Raw genomic sequence first — 25,660 nt, 5'->3', positions numbered from 1 at the left:
ATGTGAGCTCTATAAATCTTCCCTTTGCAACTAGAGAACATTAATGAAGTTACGTGTCATTTAACCAGCTCTGTTCTTTTAATAGGGCAGGTTTGACAAATCATTTAATCAACTGACTAAATTTGAAAGGACATAAAGTTATCCATACGTGAGGTAGGATATTCAGCCATATATCTATTAGCTCCTTCATTATGGACTGCTTTCGGTGCCACTTTTCTTATACTCAGTAAGGAAAAAATAAGAAAACCAAAACATAGACCACCATTATGCTAGGCAAAGTTGAAGACATGATTTTAATGAATATTATATTACCATTTTAGTGGTGATTAGTAGTGTTTACTATCACAAACTAATGGAAAGTGATTATAATTAAATGTTACTCAAAGTTCTTGGTGCTACTCTCAGAGAGATAGAGACACCTACCACATAAACAACCAAACTGCTGACCTAAAGAGCTATAGGCTATAGGAATAACAAAATGGAGGGCAAGATTATGCACAGTTATCTGGACTCTAGTGCATTCTATTCTACTTGACCTTGGCTAAATCGTTTTAACTGTTTGTACTTCATTTTTATCATGCTCCCAAATTAAAAGTTCTTGGGAAAAACAAATTATAACATCAAAGCTATGGAAATGGGAGCGGCGGGTCCTACATTCTCCAGCCTTGGAAAATCAAAAATATTATGAATGAACACTTATCAAATGCTTTGGTGTATGTGGAAATAAGGCACGATGACTCAGTATCCAATAATCTCAAACTGCTGTGGAGGGTGGGCAACAGCCAAAAGAAAGACACGTGACCTGTAGCTCCCGCTCCATTGGGGCCCTGGGTTCGCGGGGGGTAAACTGAGGAACAGAGCAGTTGTAACCTTGTGCCCAACATCGTCAGCAAGAAGCCCCATCCTCAACCTTTTTTTGTTTTGTTTTACTTTTTTTCTGGTATTTGTTAAACATTTGCTATGTGCCAGGCAGCATTCTAAGCACTGGGGTAGATACAAGCTTATGAGGTGGGACACAGTCCCTGTCCCATCTGGGGCTCACAGTCTCAATCCCCATTTTACAGATGAGGTAACTGAGGCCCAGAGAAGTTAAGTGCCTTGCTCAAGGTCACACAGCAGACAAGTGGCAGATCCAGGATAAGAACCTATGACCTTCTCAGTCCTAGGCTTGTCTTCTATTTGCCATGCAAGCTTTAAAACATTTGGAAGGAGGTGACGGTTTGGAGGAGGCCAGGGCAGGAGAGGAGAGGAAATGAGAAATCCTTTTTTTTTTCTGTTTGCTTCTGAAATTTCATCTCACCCCTCTGACTGACTTCCCCCATCTTCGACTGTGAGCTCTTTGTGGCCTAGGGACCAGATCAGAATCAATATCCAGGTATTCTTGCCAGTGCTTACTACAGTGCTTCCTCACACAAAGAAGTGTTTAAGCAATGTTCTGATTGTCTGATAATATCTTTTGTGCAATCTTACTTATTGAGCACTTACATTGTGCAGAGCACTGTACTGAGCACTTGGGAGAATCCAATATCACAGTGTTGGTAAACATATTCCCTGCTCACAAGAAGCTTAGAGTTTAGAGGGAGAGACAGACATTAAAATAAATGACAGAGAGGTACTTTAGTGCTGTGGGGCTGAGGGTTGGGTGAATAAAGGGTACAAATCCAAGTATAAGGGGAAGGGAGAAGGAGTAGGGAAAATGAGGCCTTAATCGGGGAAGGCATCCTGGAAGAGATGTGATTATAGTAAGGCTTTGAAGGTGGGGAGATTCGGTAGTCTTTCGGATATGAAGAGAGAAGGAGCTCTAGGCCATAGGCAAGGGGTCAGCGGTGAGATAGACGAGATCGAGGTACAGTGTTGACAACACCTTGCTTTTGCTCGAGTCAAAATATAATTACTGATTTATTTGGCAATGTGCTATAAGTTCCTCCCAGCCTTCAGTATCAAGGTGGGGAAATAAGGATGCTGCAACATTCAGGGTTTACTATGGGCTTTCAAACCCTGCAGGTTTCTCAGTTTCGAAGAAATGAAAGGCGTGAATTACTAGCCCCTTACCACTTTTGGAGATCCTCCCTGGTTGCCAAGGAAGTTGGGGAGGAAGCGACCGTAGCGACTATCAGCCGGGGGACCAGAGAGGAAGGAGAGACTGGAGGAACAGGAGGGAGAGGAGGAGAGAAGGCCTCAGAGAATACCAGTCAGGGAGCATCAATCCTTATCTGCCAATCAAATATCACGATTGTCCCCAGTAATAGGCTGGTGGGGGCAGGATATTCCACCAATGGAGGTGGAATAATTGGGGAGCAACACATATGGCTGCACTTGACGGGGTGGAGGCTTCAGCGGTGGCCCGGAGTCCCAATGTGGGCTGTTCTCTACCCCCTCTTTAGGCGGAGACCCTGGGCATTGACCCTGTGAGCCCCAGCATCTATCTGGCCTTGGGTAGGGGGCAAGGACAGGCGCAGCGTGGGCCAGCTCGGGCCTGGGAGTCAGAGGATCTGGGTTATAAATCCCAGCTCTGCCACGTCTGCTGTGTGACCTTGATCAAATGGCTCGACTTCTTTGCGGCTCAGTAATCTCATCTGTAAAATGGGGATTAAGACTGCAAACCCCACGCGGGGCAAGGAACGAGTCCAAACTGATTAGCTTGTGACTACCCTAGAGCTTAGTACAGTGCCTGGCATATAGTAAATACTTTAAATACCAGTAAAAAACAAAAGGATGCGCAAAGAAAAGGAATTATTGGGGTAGGGTCACTAGTCGGGTAGAGTGACAAAGGGGATCTGTGCTTTGTAATCTGTGTTTCTTCAGTTCCACCACCCACTGATGTGTGTGCTATAGTTACAAGACTGTGTGGAGTAAAAGGGTGTATTTGCTGAGGTCTTCTAATTTTCATCTAGAAATCTGTAAGATGTTTTAAAATTAGCACTCTAAAAATAATATTGCTGAATATTTGACAGAAAATTATCCTAAATAAGTATTCGGGAAATGAAAGAGGTAAGCTACAAGAAAAGTATTACAATGTACTTGGAATTTAAAGAGAGAAATTCCGGAAATAAAAAGAATTGCTATCTCTAGGCTAATAATTACTCTAAATGAGTACTCGGGAAATGAAAGAGGTCAACTACAAGAGAAACATTACATTGTACTTGGAATTTAAAGAGAGAAATTCCAGAAATAAAAATAATTGATATTTCTGGGCTAATACCTTACCAAACCTGCTACATCCAAAAAAAAAAATTAAGTTACTCTTTCAGAAAATGTAAAATGTCACTTATTTCCTGATAAGATATTATACATAGCATAATCTACAATATATGCTATATGCTATAATAAGCACTACCTATGAAAAGGCAGCCCTTAAGATTGTTTTTTAAGATGCTTATGAAGAGTGATGTTACCTAATTAATTTATGGTTTTCTGTGAATTTAAGGGCACTATGCTACTCTTGCAGTGAGATTATCGGGTAATTTGAACTTTTTCCCCTACTCAACAACAACAAAATAGACCATTTGCATTCTCAGGAATGCTGAACACTAGATGTCAGTCTAAGAAACAGAAAATAAATATTTTAAAAAAACCCTATTTTTCCAATCAGGTGGAACACCTGAGAAACTGAAAGTATCTGTGACCACATTCACTATCACATTTAACTGCAGAATTCAGTTAAAAAGTCAATTTACCTTTGAAGACCTCCCAATTTCAAAACAAGCAAGTATCTGAAGTTAGATATGGTGAACATTCAAGGCTATACATCTTTAATGATCTCATTCTAAGTGATACACAGAATAATTTTGGAGTTTAAGTATTTAAGTTCCTTTCAGTATTATTAAACATTCAAAACTATTTCTACAATATAATTAAAGGAGCAAGGTGAGGCAAATAGTTCCAGGAGTCTATTAAGGACCAGACCTCAGAACAGTGCTTGACAGGGAGTAGACGATTAAAATTACTGATTAAAAAAGAGAGTCTGGTAGACTTAATTAGGGAATTTGTTTTGAAGAGGGAGAATCCTCAGAGAATCTCTGCACTTCTAAGATCGCGATACTCAGAGGAGAAAGTGAGGGTTGTTGAATTAAGATTCTCAACTGCTGCAGAGGACTGCAAACTCCTAAAGGATAGCACGTGTACCTTCTGATTTTACTTTTTGAGAAGCAGCTTGGCCTAGTGGAAACAGCATAGGTCTGGCAGTCAGGGGAGCTGGACTTTAATTCTGGCTCCTTCCCTTGCCTGTCGTCTAGCTTTGGGCAAGTCACTTACCTTCTCTGAGCCGCGGTTCATCATCTGTAAAATGGGAATTCAATATCTGTTGTCCCTTCACCTTAGACTGTGAGTTCCATGGGCGACAGGGTCTGTGGATGAACTGCTTATCTCATAATAATAATAATGTTGGTATTTGTTATGCGCTTACTATGTGCAGAACACTGTTCTGAGCGCTGGGGTAGACACAGGGGAATCAGGTTGTCCCATGTGGGGCTCACAGTCTTAATCCCCATTTTACAGATGAGGTGACTGAGGCACGGAGAAGTTAAGTGACTTGCCCCCAGTCACACAGCTGACAAGTGGCAGAGCTGGGATTCGAACCGATGACCTCTGACTCCAAAGCCCGTGCTCTTTCCACTGAGCCGTGCTACCCCTATGCTTAGTACAGTGCTTGGCCCAGAGTAAGTGCTGAACAAGTACCACAGATTTCATTATCATCACTTCTAAGGTTGGCAAGTGGCCATCAACAATCTTGTACATGCACACAGGACAAAATAAATTGTTAACCAAGCACAGGTCTTTCCAAGAACACCCACGTGCCTGGATAGGCTCTTAGTGTCAGTAATCTTGATAAAGGACTGGTGTATTATTTTGTACAGTCTCACAGACAGACATGCTCTCAATTTAGAATGACCACAATATCTGCAAGCCAGCAACGTGTTATGAACTAATTACTAATCTAGCCCAGGATCTCTCCTGCTACCATTACATCCAATCACTGCAAGTAAGTCAAGTCTTCCCTCGCTTCTGTCTCTGAACTGATGAATCCGGCAGGCCCCTAGACTAAGGACAGAAGGGTTTGTGCCCGAAGAGACTTGGAGCTCAGAGAGTGGCAAGATGGCACATGTCTGGGTTAAACTGAACAGGTACCTTACCATCTGGGGCAAGGAGGCAGGGCTAGGACTCAGGTAATCTAGCAGTAAGAATCCCAGCTGAGAATTTATAACCTTGTGTTAAACCCTGCTAACCTAGTGAGGGAGCACGGGCCTGGGAGTCAGAAGGTCCTGAGTTCTGATCTCAGCTCTGCCACTTGTCTGCTGTGTGACCTTGAGCAAGCCCACTTCCTTTCTCTGTGCCTCAGATACCTCATCTGGAAAATGGGGATTAAGACTGTGAGCCCCATGTGGGACAGGGACCGCGTCCAACCCAATTAGCTTGTGTCTAACTCAGCACTGAGTCTGTGCCTGACACACAGTAAGTGCTTAATAAATACCATTGAAAAAAATTGGGATCAACACCTAAGAAGGAAGGAGCCAGGATTTCTTCTGTCAGCAGGCAGCACATGGTTTGAATGGAGTTATGAAAATACTTGGTTAAAAAAATGATAATAATAATATTGAGTTATAAGCTCCTTAGGGGTAGGGAAAATGTCTACCAAATCTGTTATATTGTACTCTCCCAAGCACTTATTAAAGTGCTCTGTACTCAATAAATACCTCTGATTGATGGACTGATTAGTGGGTAAGGTGGAATGCAGACAGGGAGACAGGGCTATTGGTTCCTGCCTTAGGGCGCATGGGGAATCAAAAATGTCAGGGAGCAAATAAATCCAAAACAACCACCAGAAGTCCTGAAAGAGGCATTACACCACAGGAAAAAACAACAACAACACAACAGCCTTTCTTTACATGCACCTGCTATGAAATGAACTTTCCATCACACCTTTCCTCGAGGTAAATAATAAAAATGAATAATTTTGGTAAGTTAAGCACTTACTGTAAGCCAGGCACTGTTCTAAGCACTGGGGTAGATACAAGATAAAATCTGGTTGGACACAGTTCCTGGCCCACATAAGGCTCACAGTCTTAATCTCCATTATACAGATGAGGAAACTGAGGCTCAGAGAAGGAACGTGACTTGACCAAGGTCACACAGGAGACAAGTGGTGCAGCTGGAATTAGAACCCATGACCTTCTGACTACCAGGCTCATGTTCTATCCACTAAGCCATGCTCAGTAGCTGCCTTTGAAAACCAAGGGTAGCACTTTCACATAGGCTTGCGTGATTATTCGGCCTCTCTTCTTTATAGTGGGCAGGAGCGTGTGTGTGTGTGAGGTTTTTACACAAAGATAGACTTGAACATGTTATAACAGAAAGGAATGGAAACAGTCAATTCCTTCAAATAGTCAGTCAACTGCTCCTCTAACTTGTTTGGTGACAAGCGGCTGCCTCATTTCCCCTCTCTCTTGAGGTTAAGGCAACAGTACCATAAAATATCACATGATCCATCGATTACTGTTGGCAATGCAAACTCACTTATTTCCTTCAAATTCACCACTATTAAGGGTTTATTTGGGCCAAGAATTGGTTTTATATCTATGTTCATAAAAGCCCAGGTTGATATATATGTATTGATAACATGTTCTTTAAACTGATACTGACCACAGAACTTGCTTATTCAAAATGTTATTCCAGGATAAGTCAGATATACTTTTTGAAGTTTTGCAAAGACCTAAGTGGGAAAAAGTTGTCTCTCTGCAATGGTGTGTACACAGTTAGCAAAAGATGCTGTTTAGTCACTCTCACATACTTATACACCGGGGTCACTTCTGCCACCTCAGTAATGGGGGGAAAAAAATCCTTGCTTTATGACTGGTTTAAAACAGTAATAAAGCTTCCTGTACAGGACATTAATTACGGGGGTAGGAGGAGGCGGTTATCAAAATAAGACAAACTAATATAATTTGTGATTGTATAAAATAAAGGAAGTGGAGGTACCATAGGGACCTAATGAATCACAGGATGGAAACAATCTTCTGGATAACTAAACATTCAGACTTTGTACTAAGTCATGGAGTGTATATACAACTCAGCAAACCGGAACCCACTCACTGTTTACATGAATGGGATAAAGGAGTTCACAAAAACCATCTGGGAAAAATCCTTAGAGCCTTCTGCCTGTTCCTACTGTGGAGGAGATTAAGCATCACATATGCAGCAAAAAGCAGACTTACACCACACCTGCCTTGGAAAAAAACAAAACAAAACCAAAGTGGCTCAGGATATGGAGATGAGAGAATCTCAGTAATACGTGCTAAATACGCTGTCACTCCCCCTCTCATCCGTTTTCTCAGAGACCAGTAATCCTGTCAAGGAAGCACTTAATACTGCAACCTAGTTTATCTAAAGGACCAGCATAAAAGTCCATGACTCTCATTTCGCTGAATGTCTGTCTTGTCAGTGTTTGTTCTCCACAAATGTGAAATAATTTGTCTTTGGGGTTATCTACAGTCCTTTGATCTTAACTTTGAAAACAATTTTTTCATACTTTTTTTTAATAAAGGCTTATGGTTTCTCACAGGGCTGTGGGGTGAAAAGGGTTTTTTACAACTAAAATATATTTTTTTAGCCTGAAAAATACTTTATAGGGGCCCCCACAAAATTGAGATTCTGTAACTCAAAATGACATCAAATCATTTAAGAAATGATTCAAAAGGATGAAGGAGGAGGAAGAGGAGGAGCAGGAAGAGGGAGGAGAAAAGGAGGGAGAGGAAGAAGAAGAGAAGCAACATGTCCTAGTAGACAGTGCACTGGCCTGGGAGTCACAGAAGGATCTGGGATTTAATCCCGGCTCCACCACCTGTCTGCTGTGTGACTGTGGGAAACTCACTTGACTTTTCTGTGCCTCAGTTACCTCATCTGTAAAATGGGTATTAAGGCTGTGATCCCCATGTGGAACGTGGACTGTGTCCAATCCGATTAGATCGTACCGACCGCAGCAATTAGTACAGTGCCTGGCACATAGTAAGCGCCTAAATACCATAATCAAAAAAGAGCTTCCAATCCAGTTGGGGAGACAGACATTAAACTAAATTACAGATATAGAGAGCAGCGTGTAAAGATATGTATGTAAATGCTATGGGGCTGGAGTGAATATCAAAATACTTAGCGGGTACAGACTCAAGATACTGCAGATGGGAGAGTGAAGAGGCTGTGGAAATGAGAGGTTAGTCGGGGAAGGCTTCTTGGAGGAGATGTGATTTTAGCAGGGCTTTGAAGATGAGGAGAGTAGTGGTCTGTAAATACAAAATGTGAGGGAGATCTAGGTCAGAGGGAGGACATGAACAAGCGGTCGACAGCAAGAGAGATGAGATCGAGGTACATTAAGTTTGCTGGGGTTAGAGGAGCAAAGTGTGCAAGATGGGTTGTAATATGAGATGAGCGAGGCTAAGCAGAAAGGGGAGAGCTGCTGACTGAGGGCATTAAATCCAGTGGTAAGAAGGTCCTGATTGATGTGGAGATAGATGGCAGCCATTGGAGGTTTTTCAGGAGAGGGGAGATGTGTGCAAAATCATTTTTTTAGAAAAATGTCCCGGGAGGCCGAATGCCATGCTGGAGTGGGGAGACGAGCGAGTAGGCTGGAGAGATATCACTGTAGTAGCTGTTTGGACAGAGAGGAATAAAAATAATAATAATAATAATGATATTTGTTAAGCACTTAGTATGTTCCAGGCACTGTAGTAAGATGAGATAACTGAGGCCCAGATAAGTGAAGTGACTTGCTCAAGATCACACAGCGAACATGTGTAGAAGCCAGGATTAGAACCCCGGTGCTTCTTACTCCCAGGCCTATGCTGTGCTTGGATTGTAGGGATCTTGTGAAGTTAGAAACAAGATTTGGTGACAGACTGAATATGTGGGACTACAAAAAGAGATGAATCAAAAAGGATGTCAAGTTTAGGGGCTTGTGAGACAGGGATGATGGTGGTGATGTCTACAAAGATGAAAGATGTCTACAAAGATGGGAGAGTTGGAGAGAGTAAAGGGTTTGGATGAGATGATGACGAGTTTTGTCTTGGGCATGTTAAATTTGAGGTGTCAGCAGGCCATCCACGTAGAGATGTCCTGAAGGCAAGAGGAAATGCATGGCTGTGGAGAAGGTGAGACACTGGGGCTGGAGAGAGAGATTTGGGGATCATCTGCCCAGAGATGGTAGCTGAAGCAGTGAAAGAGAATGAGTTCTCTACGGCAGTGGGTAGAGATGGAGAATATAAAGAGGACCCATAACTGAGCCTTGAGGGACTCCCATAGTTAGAAAGGAGGAGGCAGAGGAGTCATCAAAAAAGTCTGAAAAAAAGCAGCCAGAGAGACAGGAGAATCAAAGGACTAAACTGAATGCCACAAATTTCTAACAGTTGGGGTAACCAGAGCCCATGAAGTGTCACTGTGGTGCAATATAATTTGGCTTAAAGCACCAACTATATAAATCTGTCAAAACAAGCCTCTTTGTAATCAGATTCAGGTAAAGTCAGAGTTAAAAGTTTTGGGAAATCAAGAGACACTCATCAAAGGTAGACACATGGGCATCTTCTCCTACAAACTCAAATCTGGAATTGATCTACTGCTATATGCTTTGCAAATGAACTCTTGCAAGAATACATTTCAGCCTTGCCCTTAGAAGCAACTGAAGTCCAAATGAAAAGTAACAAAACGCAGTCCAACTCAACTGACAAAAATCAAAGCAACAAAGCAAACGCTGAAATTGGGGTGTGAAAACTTACAAACTATATAACTCTTGCATGCTATTTTATAGTTTAGATTTTGATTAAAAAATGATGCAGAAAGAAAGTATTCAATCAAGAAGCTGTGTGACCTAGTGGAAGGAGCCCGGGCCTGTGAGTCAGAGGACCTGTGTTCTAATGCCAGCTCCACCAGCTATGTGACTTTGGGCAAATCACCTAAGTTCTCTGTGCCTCAGTTTCCTCATCTGTAAAATGTTCTCCCTCTTTCTTACACTGTGAGTCCCATGAATGGTCCTGATTGTCATCTAACTACCCCAACTGCTTAGAAAAGGGGATGCTCGGCTCATTTTGGGCAGGGAACATGTCTGCAATTTCTGTTGTGTTATACTCTCCCAGGAGCAGAGCACAGTGCTCTGTAAATAATAAGCAGTTGATAAACGATGATGATGGTGTTTGTTAAACGCTTACTATATGCAAAGCACTGTTCTAAGTGCTGGTGTGGGGGGTGAATACAAAGTAATCAGGTTGTCCCACATGGGGCTCACGGTCTTAATCCCATTTTTACAGATGAGGGAACTGAGGCACAGAGAAATGAAGCAACTTGCCCAGAGTCACACAGCTGACAAGTGGCAGAGCCAGGATTAGAACCCATGACCTCTGACTCCCAAGCCTGTGCTTTTTCCACTGAGCTACGCTGCTTCTCTTTACCATTGACTGATTGATTGGAGGAGTGACAGGTAGATTTCATGCACTAAACACTACAGAGTACAGAGTACAAAAGATTGTAAGCTTCTTACCAAATTAATCAGCTGGGTATGTACTACATCTTCGACTAAAACCGCTGTTTCATGAAGAGGTCTCCGTGCATCTCCTAAAGAAAACCTGCAAAACAACAACAAAAAAGTGGTGTCAAATCATTCTTGAGGCTGTGCTTCATTTGGTATTATATACTGTAAATATGCTGCACTTTTAAAAACTTGCAAAACCCATGGTATTTATTGAGCACTTACTGTATGCAGAGCAGTACAGATAGCACTTGGGAGAGCACAATACAATAGAGTTGGAAAGCAAAATCTCTGCCCACAAGAAGTTTAAGATCTAATGGGGATGAAAGATATTAAAATAAATTACAGGTAGGGGAGCAGCAGAATATAAGGAGAGTTGTGTAAGTGTTGTGAGGTAGGGTGAGTATCCAACTGCTTAAGGAGTACAGACCCAGGAGCGTAAGACACAAAGGATGGCAAATAAGGTGGAGAAGTATGAATTTAGTCAGGGAAAGCTTGCTGGAGGAGATATGATTTTAGTAAAGGTTGGAAGATGAGAAGAGTGATGATCTGTTGGCTATAAATGGGGAGGGATTTTTCAGGCGGAAAGGAGGAAAGTGAGCAAGAGGTCAACAGTGAGGGAGACAGTAGTAAATATGTAAAGGATTGTTGAAAACTAAAGGTTTTAAAAGTCCCCAAAATAGTCCATTTGTGCTAAAGACAAGGCTTCAAGCCCAATATAAAGAGAAAAGGGGCTGGCTTTCTCTAATTTAGTTCAAGCCTTCACTGAGGTATAATAAGTTGGAATGAAGTGAGAGAGCTTGGATTATAGTGGAAATGTAGGTAAGGGGAAAAGCAGACAGTGCCTTGAAGGCAAAGCTGTGGAGTTTGAGGCAGAAAAGCTTAACTCGTGAATTGTCACGTCTTGTAGTAACCTAACATGAATTGAAGAAAAGGATATGAAATTAGTGAACAGAACCATTTTTTTCTTGCAGACACTGTTAGGGGATGGTACTTCCTTGGGGATAGGTAGGGTGGTCCAAGAAGAGTGGGAAAAATCAAGACAGAAAGAAATAAACGGAGGCAGAGTCACAGAGAGACCGAGGCAGATGGAGCATGGAAATGAAGAGTCCTAGAGAAGCAGAGTAGAGTTGGAAAGAGCATGGGCCTAGGAGTCAGAGGACCTGGATTCTATTTCCCAGCTCTACCACATGTCTGCTGGGTGACTTTGGGCAAGTAACTTAACATCATCTCCATGACTTAATGACCTCAGTTATAAAATGGGGATTAAATTCTCCTCTCTCCAATTTAACTCTGAGCCCTATGTGGGGTAGAGACTGTGTCCGACCTGATTATCTTGTATCTACCCCAGCACTTTGAACAGGCTTGACATACATATTTAAGTGCTTAAATATCATAAATAAAGAGTCAGATAAGAGACTAAGAGATAAACTTCGGAGACAACGACAGAGGCAAAGACAGAGAGACAGGTAGATAGTGCCCGATAACTAGATCATAGAAAAAGTGATGTGCTGTATAAACCTTCCACAAACATCTGGTTAAAAGCTGGCAAGAGAATTTCAGAGAAGGGCAAGTAAAATAACATAATCCAGAGAACAAAGTGGTTGGCTTTGCCTAATCTCCCAGAAGTCAGTGGGATCAAAACATATCTACATATCTATAAATTGTATATTATGAATTATTTATTTATATTCTTGTGTCTCCCCGTCTAGACTGTAAGCTCATGGGCAAGGAAGGTGTCTACCAACTCTGTTGTACTGCTCTCTTTCAAGTGCTTAAGCTCAATAAATACCATTGATTGACTGATTGCTCTGCACACCATCAAGTGGAACTAAATAGATTAAGCACAGGCCTGGGAATCAGAAAGACCTGGGTTCTAATCCTATAAGCATGCTGTGGGACCTTGGATTAGTCACTTCACTTTTCTGTGCCTAAGTTACCTCAACCAATCACTGGTATTTACTGAGTGCTTCCTTTTGTGCAGAGCACTGTACTAAACCTCATCTGTAAAAGGGGATTAAGACTGTGAACCCCATGTGGGACAGACACTCTGTCCAACCTGATTAGCTTGGATCTACACCAGTGCTTAGCTCAGTGCCTGGCACATAGTAAGCGTGTAACAAAAACTATAAAAAAAGAAAAATGCTCAGTAAATACCACAGATGATGATAATGATCTTTTGGGACAAGTCTGCCTCCCTTGCCAAGAGCAAATTATCTTCACGCCCGGTCATATTAATAATAATAATGATAATGATGGTATTTGTTAAGTGCTTACTATGTGTCAGGCGCTGTATTGAGCACTGAGGTAGATACAAGCAAATTGTGCTGGATACAGTCCCTCTCCCACAAGGGGCCCACAGTCTCGATCCCCATTTTACAGGTAAGATAACTGAGGTCCAGAGGAGTGAAGTGATTTGCCCGAGGACACATATAAGACAAGTGGCGGTGGCGGTATTAGAACTCATGACCTTCTGACTCCCAGGCCCCTGCTCTATCCACTAGACCATACCAGAGCTAAATATAGTTCAAGAATGACTCTGGTACATGGTTCATGTGGAAAGATCATTCTATCTCTGCTTAGTCTTTACATGTGGTAAAGGAGGCCAGATTGAGCTAATCTTGAGTTTTTTAAATTAAACCCAATTCCAGTAATCATCACCAAGCAAAAGTACTCTCAGTCAATCCTATTTATTGGATGCTTACTGTGTGCAGAACACTGTACTAAGTGATTGGGAAGGTACAATCTAACAGAGTTGGCAGACACCTTCGACTCTGTTCTCTAACCTTGTGGCATCGAACAACCGGTAGCTGGCTCTGTGTATTTTTGGAATACTTTCTAGATCTACAGTGGCAAAACCTCAGCCTTCGTATCTCTCTGTTGATATTCTTTCAGACTGTGATGTTGATTAAATAGTGATTTCAGCCATGTCTCTACCACAGAATATAACTGACCCACGGTGACTGAGCCATCGAAATTTGCAACAGATTCCTGGCAGGCTTCTCTAATGCCTGCTTTGTCCTGGATATAAGACGGTTCCTATTTTTCTTTTTGTTTCTAGTTTATTCTAGAGCTAGGGGCATCCACCCTCTCACTTGGAAACTCATGCTTCTGACTCTGATAGATTGATTTAAAAAAAATGCAGAGAAAGAAACAAGAGACAGCGACACAGAAAATACACTCAAAGACAGACGAACAGAAGAAAAAAGAATAGGGACAGAGATACAACAGTAGTTCTCAGATCTGGGTCTCTCAATTTTAATCTGGCTATCCATCTGTCTCTATTTTTATCTCTGTGGCTGCACAGAAATCTCTCAGTGGCTTTAAGGGGTCTTGGAAGTCAAATTTGAGGAACAGTTCTATGAATTAATGTGACCAGGTGTTTTGCTTGATAAAGAAATTCTACCTCCCTTAATTATCCTGACTTGCTACCATTTCAGATTTTTCCATTTTCCCCATATCCTTTCTGCCAATTTATTTCTCATAGACAGAAACCTAGGTTTTGGCACTGTGTTTTCTGGAAAAAATGAAAAATAAAACCACAGCACCTAGCTACAATTGCCTAGTGTACTTAGTGTACAGTACTTTTACATTACTTAAATTCCATACCCAAATAAACAATAATATATGAAAGAGAGCGAACATACAGAGTAGAGCATAAAGTCATATGTTTCACATTATCCTTTGGATTTTACATTCAAATGGATGATTTACAGTCTTTTGAGATGAGTGGATGGCACAGGTTTGACAAAAGCCTAGAAATCCTAGAAATGTGAGTCCATTCATAAGGTTAGAGTAAAAGATTCCTTTTTTGTTCCAATTTGTATGGAGATTTTGGAACATGTGATTGTTTTTCAAAGGGTTACTGATTCTAGAACCATCCAATTCAGCATTGTAGATCTATTTCCCATGCACAGAGAGACAGAAATTCAGCAATAAGTGAATGCTTGATATAACAAATTCATAAGTACCAAGAGGGAAAATTCCACTGAAAAGAAGTAAATGGACATTCATTAAACAGATACATTCCCAACCATAAGAGCAAAACACGTATCAAGAAATAAGCTAAACCTTCCACAAATTTAGGCATTTGGGCTTAAAAAAGGTCATCTGACTTTCACTACAACTGAAATTTCACAAACAGCATGGTCCAGTGGAAAGAGCTTAGGCCAGGCAGTCAGGGGACCTGGGTTCTAATCCTGACTATAAATTGTTTGCTGTATGATCTTGGGCAAGTCACTTAACTTCTCTGTGCCTCAGTCTCCTCAACCTTAAAATGGGAGAAAATACCTGTTCTCCCTCATACTTCGACTGTGAGCACAATGGGACAGTGACTGTATCCAACTTGATTAACTCATATCTACTCAAGAGCTTAGACAGTGCTCGACAGAGTAAGCACTTCAATATCATTAAAAAAAAAAGTTTTTACCATCACCAGACCTGTTCACTGAACAATCTGAACTACAAAAGAATCTGCATTCCAAATGAAAATAGACAAGCTATCAAGTTGCAGGTATATCATCCCACAAAGAGTCCATTAAAATATTTCTACAAAAATAACTAACAGGCAATACATATTTCAAGTTGTTACAATTGGGAGGGCTCCATTTCATGACAATAGGCTATTTACTTGGGTGAGACTGAACTAGAAGTAGTATTTATGGAGCACCCACTAGGTACAGCACACTGTACTAAACAAACAAATAGCATATTTCCTGCCCATAATGAGTACACACTCCAACAGACGAGATGAACATAAAAATATTTACAAATGGAACAGTCACGGTAAATACCTGAATATGCGTTTGAATAAATGAGGATAATGAGGATAGGTACAATTAAGATCAAAAGGTCGAGAGATGGCTGATAAGCTTTTAAGAGTTGAAGTGCTTAGCATTAATTGGGGAAGGATTGCGGAGGTGGTGAGATTTTACCAGGGCTTTGAATCGTTGACTCCGTGGACCATCTTTCGGAGGATAAAAGAGTAGAGAAAAGCGAGGCAGAGAGACAGAGATAGAGACACAGAAGAGAGAGACAGACAGAGCATTCTCTTCCATGCTCCTGCAGGTAAGGAGATGAGGAGAAGTGACTATTATCTTAGCCCCTACCTTCCATCTGTTTCCCCAAGAACAGACTCCTTTTAGAATGGAAAAGTGCCTGGCACACAGTAAGCATTTAAATACCACTAACGAAAAAATGGAAATACATGGCAGGAGCTCTGTTCTAAAATTAGTACGAGAAGTGAAATGCCTCTGAGAGGGGCAGTTGAGCTATGCCTGCCAATTGGCTAAAGGACTCTTGTGGACCAAAATTTCTTTTTTCCAAAGAAATCAAGGATGAACGAGGCAAATACGAGACACAAATAGAAGAAAAGTTGATTATCCTTCACCAAACCTAAAAGCAAAAGATCAGAGTGAAAAGGAACACGTGAAGGAAACAAAAAGCATTTGGAAAAGAGCAATGGGGCACGTGGAAGAGGATCTCAACAGAAGATGGAGAACAACTCCTATCCTTTACAGGTGGAATTTTATTTATTCAAATTAAAGTCCTGCATTTTCCAAATATCCTATTGCCCCCCAAAAGAGAAAAGAATGCCAATGCTAATTTACATTAGTAATGATCACGGAGTCTCTCAATAGGTACAACCAGATGATTATTGATCCTGGGACTTTGGATGGCGAAACGGGACAGAGGAATTGTAGTGCTGGTGGATTATGCTGTACCGCTCTGACACTCCTTTTTCCTGACAGTCACGGCGTAGTGGACAGAGACCGGACCTGGGAGTCGGAAGATCATGAGTTCTAATCCCAGCTCTGCCATCTGTCTGCTGCGGGACCTTGGGCAAGTTCCTTCACTTCTCTGTGCCTCAGTTACCTCATCTATAAAATGGGGGTTGAGACTGTGAGCCCCACATGGGACAGGGACTTTGTCCAGCCCAATTTTCTTGTATACACCTTAGCCCTGAGTATAGTGCCTGGCACACAGTAAGCGCTTAACCAATACCACAATTATTATTATGTTCCTGCTGTAGTACAGAGTGCCAGGAGATAGCTGGACGGTAGGGATGCAGCATGTTGCAAAATTCATTCAATCGTATTTATTAAATGCTTACTGTGTGCAGAATACTGTACTAAGTGCTTGGGAAAGTAAAATACAACAGGACATTCCTTGCCCACAAAGAGTTAATAGTCTAAAGGATGTCTATGGGGTCTTCACCCATGCCAGCCAGCTACCGAAGCATCACTGTACTAGGTTCTTGGAAGGGTATAATAAAATAATACATTGACCATCTATTTTTATGTTGTTTTTTTTAGGTGCTCACTATGTGCCAGGCACAGTACTAAGCGCTGGGGTAGATACAAGTTAATCAGGTTGGACACCAGGGGGCTTCCCATCTAAATCCCCATTTTACGGATGAGGTAACCGAGGCACAGAGAACCGAAGTGACTTGCCCAAGGTCACATAGCAGAATAGTGGAGGAGTTGGGATTAGAACTCAGGACCTGAAGACTTCCGGGCCCTCGCTCCATCCATTAGGTCACACTGTTTCAGGCTAGCTTTCGTGGTAGCTGTGAGTATTTTAAGCACTTCTCACTACTAGCAAGAAGAGTAGGTTGAAGAGCTAAAATTCATTTTTGCCAACTAACCTGTTTCCAGACAGTACATTCAGACATACTCATATTCACAGTACATATGGTATCAGGTAAGCATAAATTTCCCCTTGTATAAGTTACAAAAAAGGTTGGTTAGGTGGGGCTGGGAAGGAAAATAAGTCAAACACAATGTAAATCACAGTTATGCTCCAACTCTGAATGCCTTGGCCCAAAGAGTCCCATGTAATTTAAACTATGTATGCTTAAAATAATGGAAGAATCAGGCTTACCGACTACATCCTTCTAGGTCTACTGAGCACTTAAAAAAAGAACGCGTTGTCAGACTTAATTATAAAACCCTAAGGAAATCTATTACCTAAAGAAGTGTCAGCAATAAGAGCAAATGGAGACAGATTAATTATTGAAAAATAGCCTTAGCACGAGATCATTTGTTCATGCCAGTACTTACACTTTGCAGAAGAGTTGGTATTTAGTTATTTCTATATTGTGAAAAACGAGAGTTGACCGTTTGAAATGGAAGGAGGAAGTAACAGACTACGTACTAGCTAGTCTCATTCACCTATTTTAAGCGGCCACGCGCAAAGACACAACAAGGAGAATTCACGACTCGTTAGTGGCAGAATACTATTTTCGGACCGTCTGGGAAACTCTTTCCACTCAACAGGCTGGAAATACCATTGAAACTCCTTGAATCACCTGTACGATCATTCACTGAGTGTATGTTAGTGCTCCGTGTAGTCTCATGTACATGGTTCCGTTTGAGTAGTGCAGATGATTACGAACCATTCTTTAAGAACGGTGCACTGTTCTGGCCTTACTCTGAAAATGACCAAGGTTCTGCATCAGGCAGGGATGGCATAACTGCATATCTCCATCTGATAATAATAATAACTGTGGTATTTTTTAAGCACTTAACTACATGCCAGGCACTATACTAAGTGCTGGATGGAAACAAGCAGATCCGTTTGGACACAGTCCCTGTCCCTCATGGGGCTCCCAGTCTCTATCCCCTTTATAGATGAGGTAACTGAGGCTCAGAGAAGTGAAGTGATTTGCCCAAGGTCACACAGCATCCAAGTGGCAGAGTCTGGATTAGAACTGAGATCCTTCTGACTCCCAGGCCCATGCTCTAGCCACTAAACCACACTGCTTCTGGACACAGCGCTGAATAATGTTACAGAATTTTACTACCTGGGCACCATATTAAGAGGTAGAAAACAAACCAGGAAAGCTGAAATGCCTGAGAATTTAATGCCAATGTGATAGCAGGATTAAGACTGAAGACTCCTATCTCTTTTATAAGGCATATTCAATATGTCGCCAAATCCATTCAGTTATTCTTCCACATGTTTTATTTTACTCTCCCATAATGTAAGAGGGATTGCCAGACTCGTATCTGTCAGCCATACGCAGATACCCTCGAAAAAGTCTATCAGAGTGACAACCAAATATGTCAAACAGCATGTCGTGAATTTAAAAATGTCCAGAAAAAATGCATATCAAAAAATTCACACAATAGCCATGACTGCTAAAGGACTTCCAGAAAAAGCAGAAGAAAACCAGGAATCCACAAACAGAAGTATAATTTCACCATTCCGTGCTTCACAGTGTAATATCCAAATTGCGGGATAGTTGTAATTCCCTCAACAATCTGGTTTAAAATGAGACAGAGAGAAGCATCCTAATATTATGTTAAAAATGTAATTGGCATCTCAGACTTCCTGGTCAAATGAGCCCCTTGGCATTAATTCCTATAGGTTTCAATTAAGTAATCAATTTATTATTATTGCTGCATTTGCTCCCCCCAAGTTGTCCTTTGGGATTTTTGATAAATAGCATGGTAACATCATTTAGTAAGTCTAGGAAGGACAGTATTTACAAAAGTGTTATATTTCTTCCAAATATTAAAACTGCATTAAAAATGCATGTGAAAGTCCTCTTCACTGTCAAATCAAATATGTATAATTTAATCCAGTTGCTCTATACAATACAGTCCATTTGCTCAGTCACAAAGGGTTTCAGTTTTGATCGAGAAGAAAACAAGACAATTGTCTTTCTACAATATGCAGATTGGACAGCGTTCAGTCATTTTTGTTCTGAGAAAAATACGGAAAGGTTTATCTCTAGTCTCAACAATATTCCCTAAATCAAAACAGAATTTAACAAGCCCAGAAGAAATGAATTTTCAGTTTGTTCTCAGGGGACATGATGAAAAAGTGATGAGAAGAATGGCAAAACATAATACAGAACACAATTCAAATGTGGCACTTGAAGCCTATCCACTAATTGAATAGCCTGTGGCTTTCATTTAAACTGCAAATAGTTAATCCATGCCGAACATCCATGTGTACAGTTTCTAAATGTATTATATTAGGTGTATGGAGGAATACATGCATTTGTACTCATATAAAACTAAGACATGAATAGTCTCATATACAAACAACCCTACACCATCTCAAATATTGTCAGAAGCACCTGTTCTCCGCTAATCAATTCCATGGGCAAGAAATGACCTCCTTTCTGGGTGCAGGAGTAAATGTCACAATAATTATAGTAAAAGTAATTATGGTACTTGTTAAGCACTTCTTGTGTGCCAAGCACTGTTCTAATCACAGGGGTAGATATACGATGACCAGGTTGGACACAGTCCCTGTACCACATGGGGCTCACACTATTAATCCCCAGTTTACAGATGAGGTGACTGAGGCCTAGAGAAGTTAAATGACTTGCCCCAAGTCACTCAGACATGTGGCAGAGCTGGAATTAGAACCCAGGTCCTTCTGACTCCCAGGCCTGTGCTCTATCCACAAAGTCACGGTGAGGGAATGTCACAACCTATTATCTCCAGCACCTTCAGATTCTTATTTGATGCGTCTCCGAGATAAATCGAGGAACAAGTTCTTTCTTCAGAACCCCTAGACTGAAAGCACCTTTGGGGTAGGGAACGTGTCTACTAACTCTGTTCTACCGTAGTCGCTGAAGCACTTAATACACTGCTCAGCACATAGTGAGCACTCAAATACCAGTGATTGACTCATTCTACCTTTAACAACCTGAGCAAAAAGATGCACTTTGACGCGACAACTTGGTTGGTCATAAGTTATCTGACTTGGGCTCCCTACAGCCTTCTGCCAATAGGTATGGTTCGAGTCACTGAACATTATCCTTGGCCTTACTGCCCACTACCCAACATGTGATTTGATTGCTATTCCATTTCTCTAGGCTTTTCTATCTAATTACCACGATTTGCACTCTCCTGGGTTGGCTGAGGCTGCTGTGGCCATTGAACCGATGACCAGCATAGGCCATGAGAAGCAGCGTGGTCTCACGGAAAGCGCATGGGTCTGGAAGTCGGTTCTAGCTCTAGTCCCAGCTCTACCACTTGTCTGCTTGTACGACCTTGGACGAGTCACTTCCCTCTCTGTGCCTCAGTTACCTCCTCTATAAAATGAGGATTAAGGCTGTGAGCCTCATGTCGGACACAGACTGTGGCCAACCTGATTAGCTTGTATCTACCCCAGCTCTTAGTACAGTGCCTGATACATAGTAAGTTCTAACAAATATCATTAAAAACAAAAAACATATAATGATGATAATGACGATGGTATTTGTTAATCGCTTACTATGTGTCAGGGACCGTTCTAAACGCTGGGGCAGATACAAGATAATCAGGTGGAACGCGGCCCCTGTCCCTCATGGGGCTCACTGTCTTAACCTCCATTTTACAGAGGAGGTACCTGAGGTCCAGAGAAGTTAAATGGCTTCTCCAAGGTCACACAGGAGACGTGGTGGAACCGGCATTAGAACTCAGGTCCGTGCTCTATCCACTAGGAAGCGACCAGCGTGGGTGAATAGGAGCACCAAAACTGGGGCTTTTACCCAAGTTCTGCGGGAAATTCAGCAGCACCTAGAGTGGAATGGCGCTCTAACCCTGTTGGCTTGCCAACATATCTGATGGAAAGGATTTTTTAACCCCACTGCTTCAACTGGGTGACCGGCACATCTTCTCCAAAAGGCCACCCCTACGCTCCCCCTTTCCTCTCCTCCCATTCCCTTCTGGGTCACCCTGCCTTGCTCCCCTTACTTATCGCCCCTCGCAGCCCCACAGTACTTACACACATATCTGTCATTTATTTATATTAATGTCTGTCTCCCCCTCTAGACTGTAAGCTCGTTGTGGGCAGGGGATATGTCTGTTTATTGTTACACTGTACTCTCCCAAGTGCTTAGTACAGTGTTCTGTACACAGTAAGCACTCAATAAATACGCCTGAATGAAAGAATGAATGAGTGAAAGGCACACGTTATAACGAGTTAGGAGGGAGGCAGGGGCGTGACATATTGCAGAGTGGCCATTCACAAACTCCAGGCAGAACTAGGACTAGAACCCAGGTCTCCTGAATCCCAGAAAAGTGGTCTATTCCCTGGATCAACAGCAGGGCTACCAAAGAATTATTCATTCATTCAATCGCATTTATTGAGCACTTACTGTGTGCAGAGCACTGTATTAAGTGCTTGGAAAGTAGAATTCAGGAACAAATAGAGACAATCCCTGCTTACAACAGGCTCAAAGTCTAGAAGGGGGGAGACAGACATCAAAACAAGTAACCAGGCATCAATAGCATCAATATAAATAAATAGAATTATAGATATATACACATCATTAATACAAAGTCACGATGGATGAGGGGCACAGAGAAGATGTGGAAGACCTCCAAATAAAAAGTGCCTTATAGCAATTCCCAGTCACTAGAGCACCTTCTCGAATTGCTGATTGGTGAAGGCACCACACCCCAATATTCATGTGATTCGGGGATAAACTATAATAATACTTCTTTCCATCACCAATGTCTATGCCATGAGAACTTCAAAGAGTATATGGTTTTGTTTAAGTGTCTGTCAAAATGTATCCTGCACAACTAGCCAACCAACATCAACATTTGACATGGCACAAAGTATATACAGGTAATAGCCTAAAATTGCAGTTGAATTCATACTAGGCTGCTCAGTGTTTGGTCAAATTTAGAAAGCTCAGTACTACATATTCTGTTTAATTAAGTGCATTGTGCAAACAAGAGAAAGTGAAACTTGTTGAATTATGTTAAAAAGGCTATGTAACGGTGTTTTAAAATGTTAAAAATGGCAATAGATTCTCTTAACTTTATTAAACAGAAGTAGCGAAATAAAATATTTCTACTCAAATATTTTTGCCATCTTTCTTCTCCCATTTTCCAAGTGAATGATGCATAAATGTGTAAAAATGTCACAACCCACAATAATTTGTTCCAGGTGTCAATGAAAAGGGAGAAAAATATTACAAAAGAAAAGATGTCACCTGGAAGCATTTTATGGTGAACATTATAGAGATAAATAGCAGGGAAATCTTAGTTCAATCCATTATAAATACCTCATTTTTCTTAAAATCACAAAAACACATTGATAGTGGAGAGATTTTTTTTTTCTCAGAAGACTTTATTTAAGAACAATTTGGAAGCTTTTTTGGAACCAGAAAAAAGATTTTTTATAAATAAAATATTGATGTTTTAAAGTTACCCTTGATGTATTTGCTAGGAAAACAAAAGCAGGGGTTTTGGAATAGCACCACATCCGCACCTATTAATTATGTTTGGTTCCTGATTTTATCCCAAACTCTCTCCAACAACAATGTTCAACATTAACACAATCATCGAAAGCATCAAGAATAGGGAGGGGTTTACCCTTTCCCTTGGTCTTTAGCCTTTATTTTCCCCTACTTTTAAGGAAAAAAAAGGAAATAAAGAAATAATTAATATCTGGGGAGTGCACCTGAAGAAAATACATAAAGAAAGGTGCATTTTCCTATTTCAAAATCAAGAATGGAAGTTTATTAGCAATTTTATTAAAAGAGTTAAAATTCCATTCAATGGAGAATTTTCTGACATTTAGTAATGGATGATCTACACATACTAAATTCTTCCAAAATATTTTAATATAAGCTATATGGAATGTAGCATAGCTGTGCAGGCCAAGCAAGTGGACATTCAGGGACTATAAACTCTCCATCCTGTTTGGCCATTAAAATATTTTGAAAAGTCACCTTTCTCACTTCAAGTGCCCTAGCTGCTCTATTTTGTAAAAAAAAAAAAAAAAAAAGAAAGAAAGAAAAAAGAACAATAGAAGCAAACAAATTTTAAAATTAAATCCCCCCTCCCTCTTACTTAGAGTCTGAACCTCATAAGGGACACAGGGACTATAGCTGATCCAACTGACCTGAACCTACCCTAGCATTTAGAACAGTGTTTAACACACAGGTCATGCTTAAAGAATACCATAAAAAACACTCACACTTTCATCATCACCATCGAAAAAAGAATGGGACTATAACCCAAACCTATTTTTTCATTTATTTTTGCCTAGTTCAGTTAAATTTTTAAAATGTCTGCCCCAGGACACATCTGCGATACGTTCCCTGAAAAAAAGGAGCTCTATCACGGGGAACAGTTTCCTGTATAAGTAAATGAATATATCTGGTTCTGTTCCAGAACCAGGTGGCACACGCTGACTTACAAGTACGCAAAATGACATTGTAGATCACGCCACTTTCCTCACCTCCACTACTGCGAGGGATTTTCTTGACCCCATGGACCGCAATCGGCATCTCTCTTGATCCCAGGCTCCGCAACCTCAACTCTGCTCCTACTTTCCAAGTGCTTAGTGCAGTGCTCTGCACACAGTAAGCACTCAATAAATACACTTGAGTGAATGAAAGAATGCTCCATCGTTCCGTGAACCCCTGACCCAGACCCTGGGGATCCCCAAGAGTTCATAACTCTGTCCTCCTGCCTGCAGCTCCCTCTCAGCCAGCTTTTCTCACTGCTCTGTCTGGCTCCCACCACCCCTTACAATCAGTTCCCAACTGCTGGTCTGCTTCTGCATCGCCAGGAGACGGGGCATTCCCAGCTGTGGGACAGCCTCCTTGATGGGAATGAGGAGCTACTGATCGCCAGCCAGCTGTGTTCTGGACACTAGGCAACCTGAGGGCCCAGAGTGGCCGCAGCTGCTCCAAAACGGGACTGGGGAAGGCACAGTAGGGGACCTAGAAAACAAAAATGTTGAGGGAGACAGCTGGGCAAAACCAGGACAACTTCCTCGGCCCACACGTACAGCCTGGGGGTCGGGTAAAGCATTGGGGGGGTGGAGGCACAGGTGGGGAGACCAAAGAGGGAGAGATACTGAGTTCTGGGGAGGGAAATGCCTCAAAACAACAGAGAGGGAATTGATTTAGTCCCGGCTCCGTCACCTGTCTGCTGGGTGACTTTGGGCAAGTCACGAAACTTCTCCGGGCTTCGGTTACCCCCTCTGTAAAGCGGGGCTTGAGACTGTGAACCCCATGTGGGTCAGGGATTGTGTCCAACCTGATTAACTTGCATCTACCCCAGCACTTAGAAAGTCCTTGCATATGAGTAGCAACATGGTGTAGTGGATAAAGCACGGGCCTGGGAGTCAGGTCATGGGTTCTAATCCCGGATCTGCCACCTGTCTGCCATGTGACTTTGGGCAAGTCACTTTACTTCTATGTGCTTCAGTTACCTCATCTGTAAAATGGGTATTGAGACTGTGAGCCCCACATGGGACAGGGACTGTGTCTAACCCGATTTGCTTATATCCACCTCAGCGCTTAGTCCAGCGCCTGGCATATAGTAAGTGCTTAACAAATACAAAGTTATGACTATTATTAACAAGAGCCACTATTATTAATATTTACCAACTATGAGTGGACATACCTTTCAGGGCAGGTTTTACAGATAATGAGTAAGTCAACAACCAATATAGAGTTTATCACTCAGCATAATAATAATAATAATAACGATGGCATTTGTTAAACACTTACTATGTGCCAAGCACTGTTCTAAGAGCTGGGAGAGATACAAGATAATCCGGTTGTCCCATGTGAGGCTCACAGTCTTAATCCCCATTTTATAGATGAAGTAATTGAGGCACAGAGTAGTTAAGTAATTTGCCCAAAGTCAAACAGCTGACAAGCGACGGAGCCGGGATTAGAACCCATGACTTCTGACTCCCAAGCCCATGCTCTGTCCACTGAGCCACGCTTCTTCTCTGCACATGCCTTCACTCCACCTAAGAGTTCAAACTACACTCTCTTAACAGTCATAGTAATTATTAAAAGTTTTCTATATGCCCAATTACTACATTAAGCACAGCACTGGCTAGAGGAAAGAGCATGAATCTGGGAGTGAGAGGACCTGGGTTCTAATCCCACCTCTGCCATTTGCCTGCTGTGTGACACTGAGCAAGTCACAACTTCTCTGTGCCTCATTTACTCATCTGAGAAACTGCATGGCTTAGTGGATAAAGCACAGGGCTGGCAGTCAGAAGGTCAAGCCCGGCTCTGCCATGTCTCTGTTGTGATCTTGGGCAAATCACTTAACCTCTCTGGGCCTCAGTTACCTCATCTGTAAAATGGAGATTAGGACTGTGAGCACCATGGGGGACAGGGACGGTGTCCAACCTGTGTCCAACTTATATCTATCTCAGTGCTTAGAA

The 25,660-nt window shown here is 41.7% G+C and overlaps 1 protein-coding gene across 4 annotated transcripts in view; it reads right to left on the bottom strand.

The window, feature by feature from the left end:
- The window catches only part of SUPT3H (SPT3 homolog, SAGA and STAGA complex component), a 389,952-nt gene that overhangs the window by 177,891 nt on the left and 186,401 nt on the right, over positions 1 to 25,660 (bottom strand). For 3 of the 4 annotated variants that reach the window (XM_039913023.1, XM_029071799.2, XM_039913024.1), the window contains one exon: positions 10,517 to 10,601. In XM_039913023.1, coding sequence (XP_039768957.1) covers positions 10,517 to 10,601 — 85 coding nt within the window. Of the gene's footprint in view, positions 1 to 10,516; positions 10,602 to 25,660 lie in introns of those variants that run through there. The other variant, XM_039913025.1, reaches the window with a different exon arrangement.

The sequence above is a fragment of the Ornithorhynchus anatinus genome, chromosome 9 (genome assembly GCF_004115215.2).
Source record: "Ornithorhynchus anatinus isolate Pmale09 chromosome 9, mOrnAna1.pri.v4, whole genome shotgun sequence".
In the NCBI taxonomy this organism is placed as follows: Eukaryota; Metazoa; Chordata; class Mammalia; order Monotremata; family Ornithorhynchidae; genus Ornithorhynchus; species Ornithorhynchus anatinus.
The sequence above is the reverse complement of the archived record's forward strand: the minus strand, read 5'-3'. Positions and strand labels throughout refer to the sequence as shown.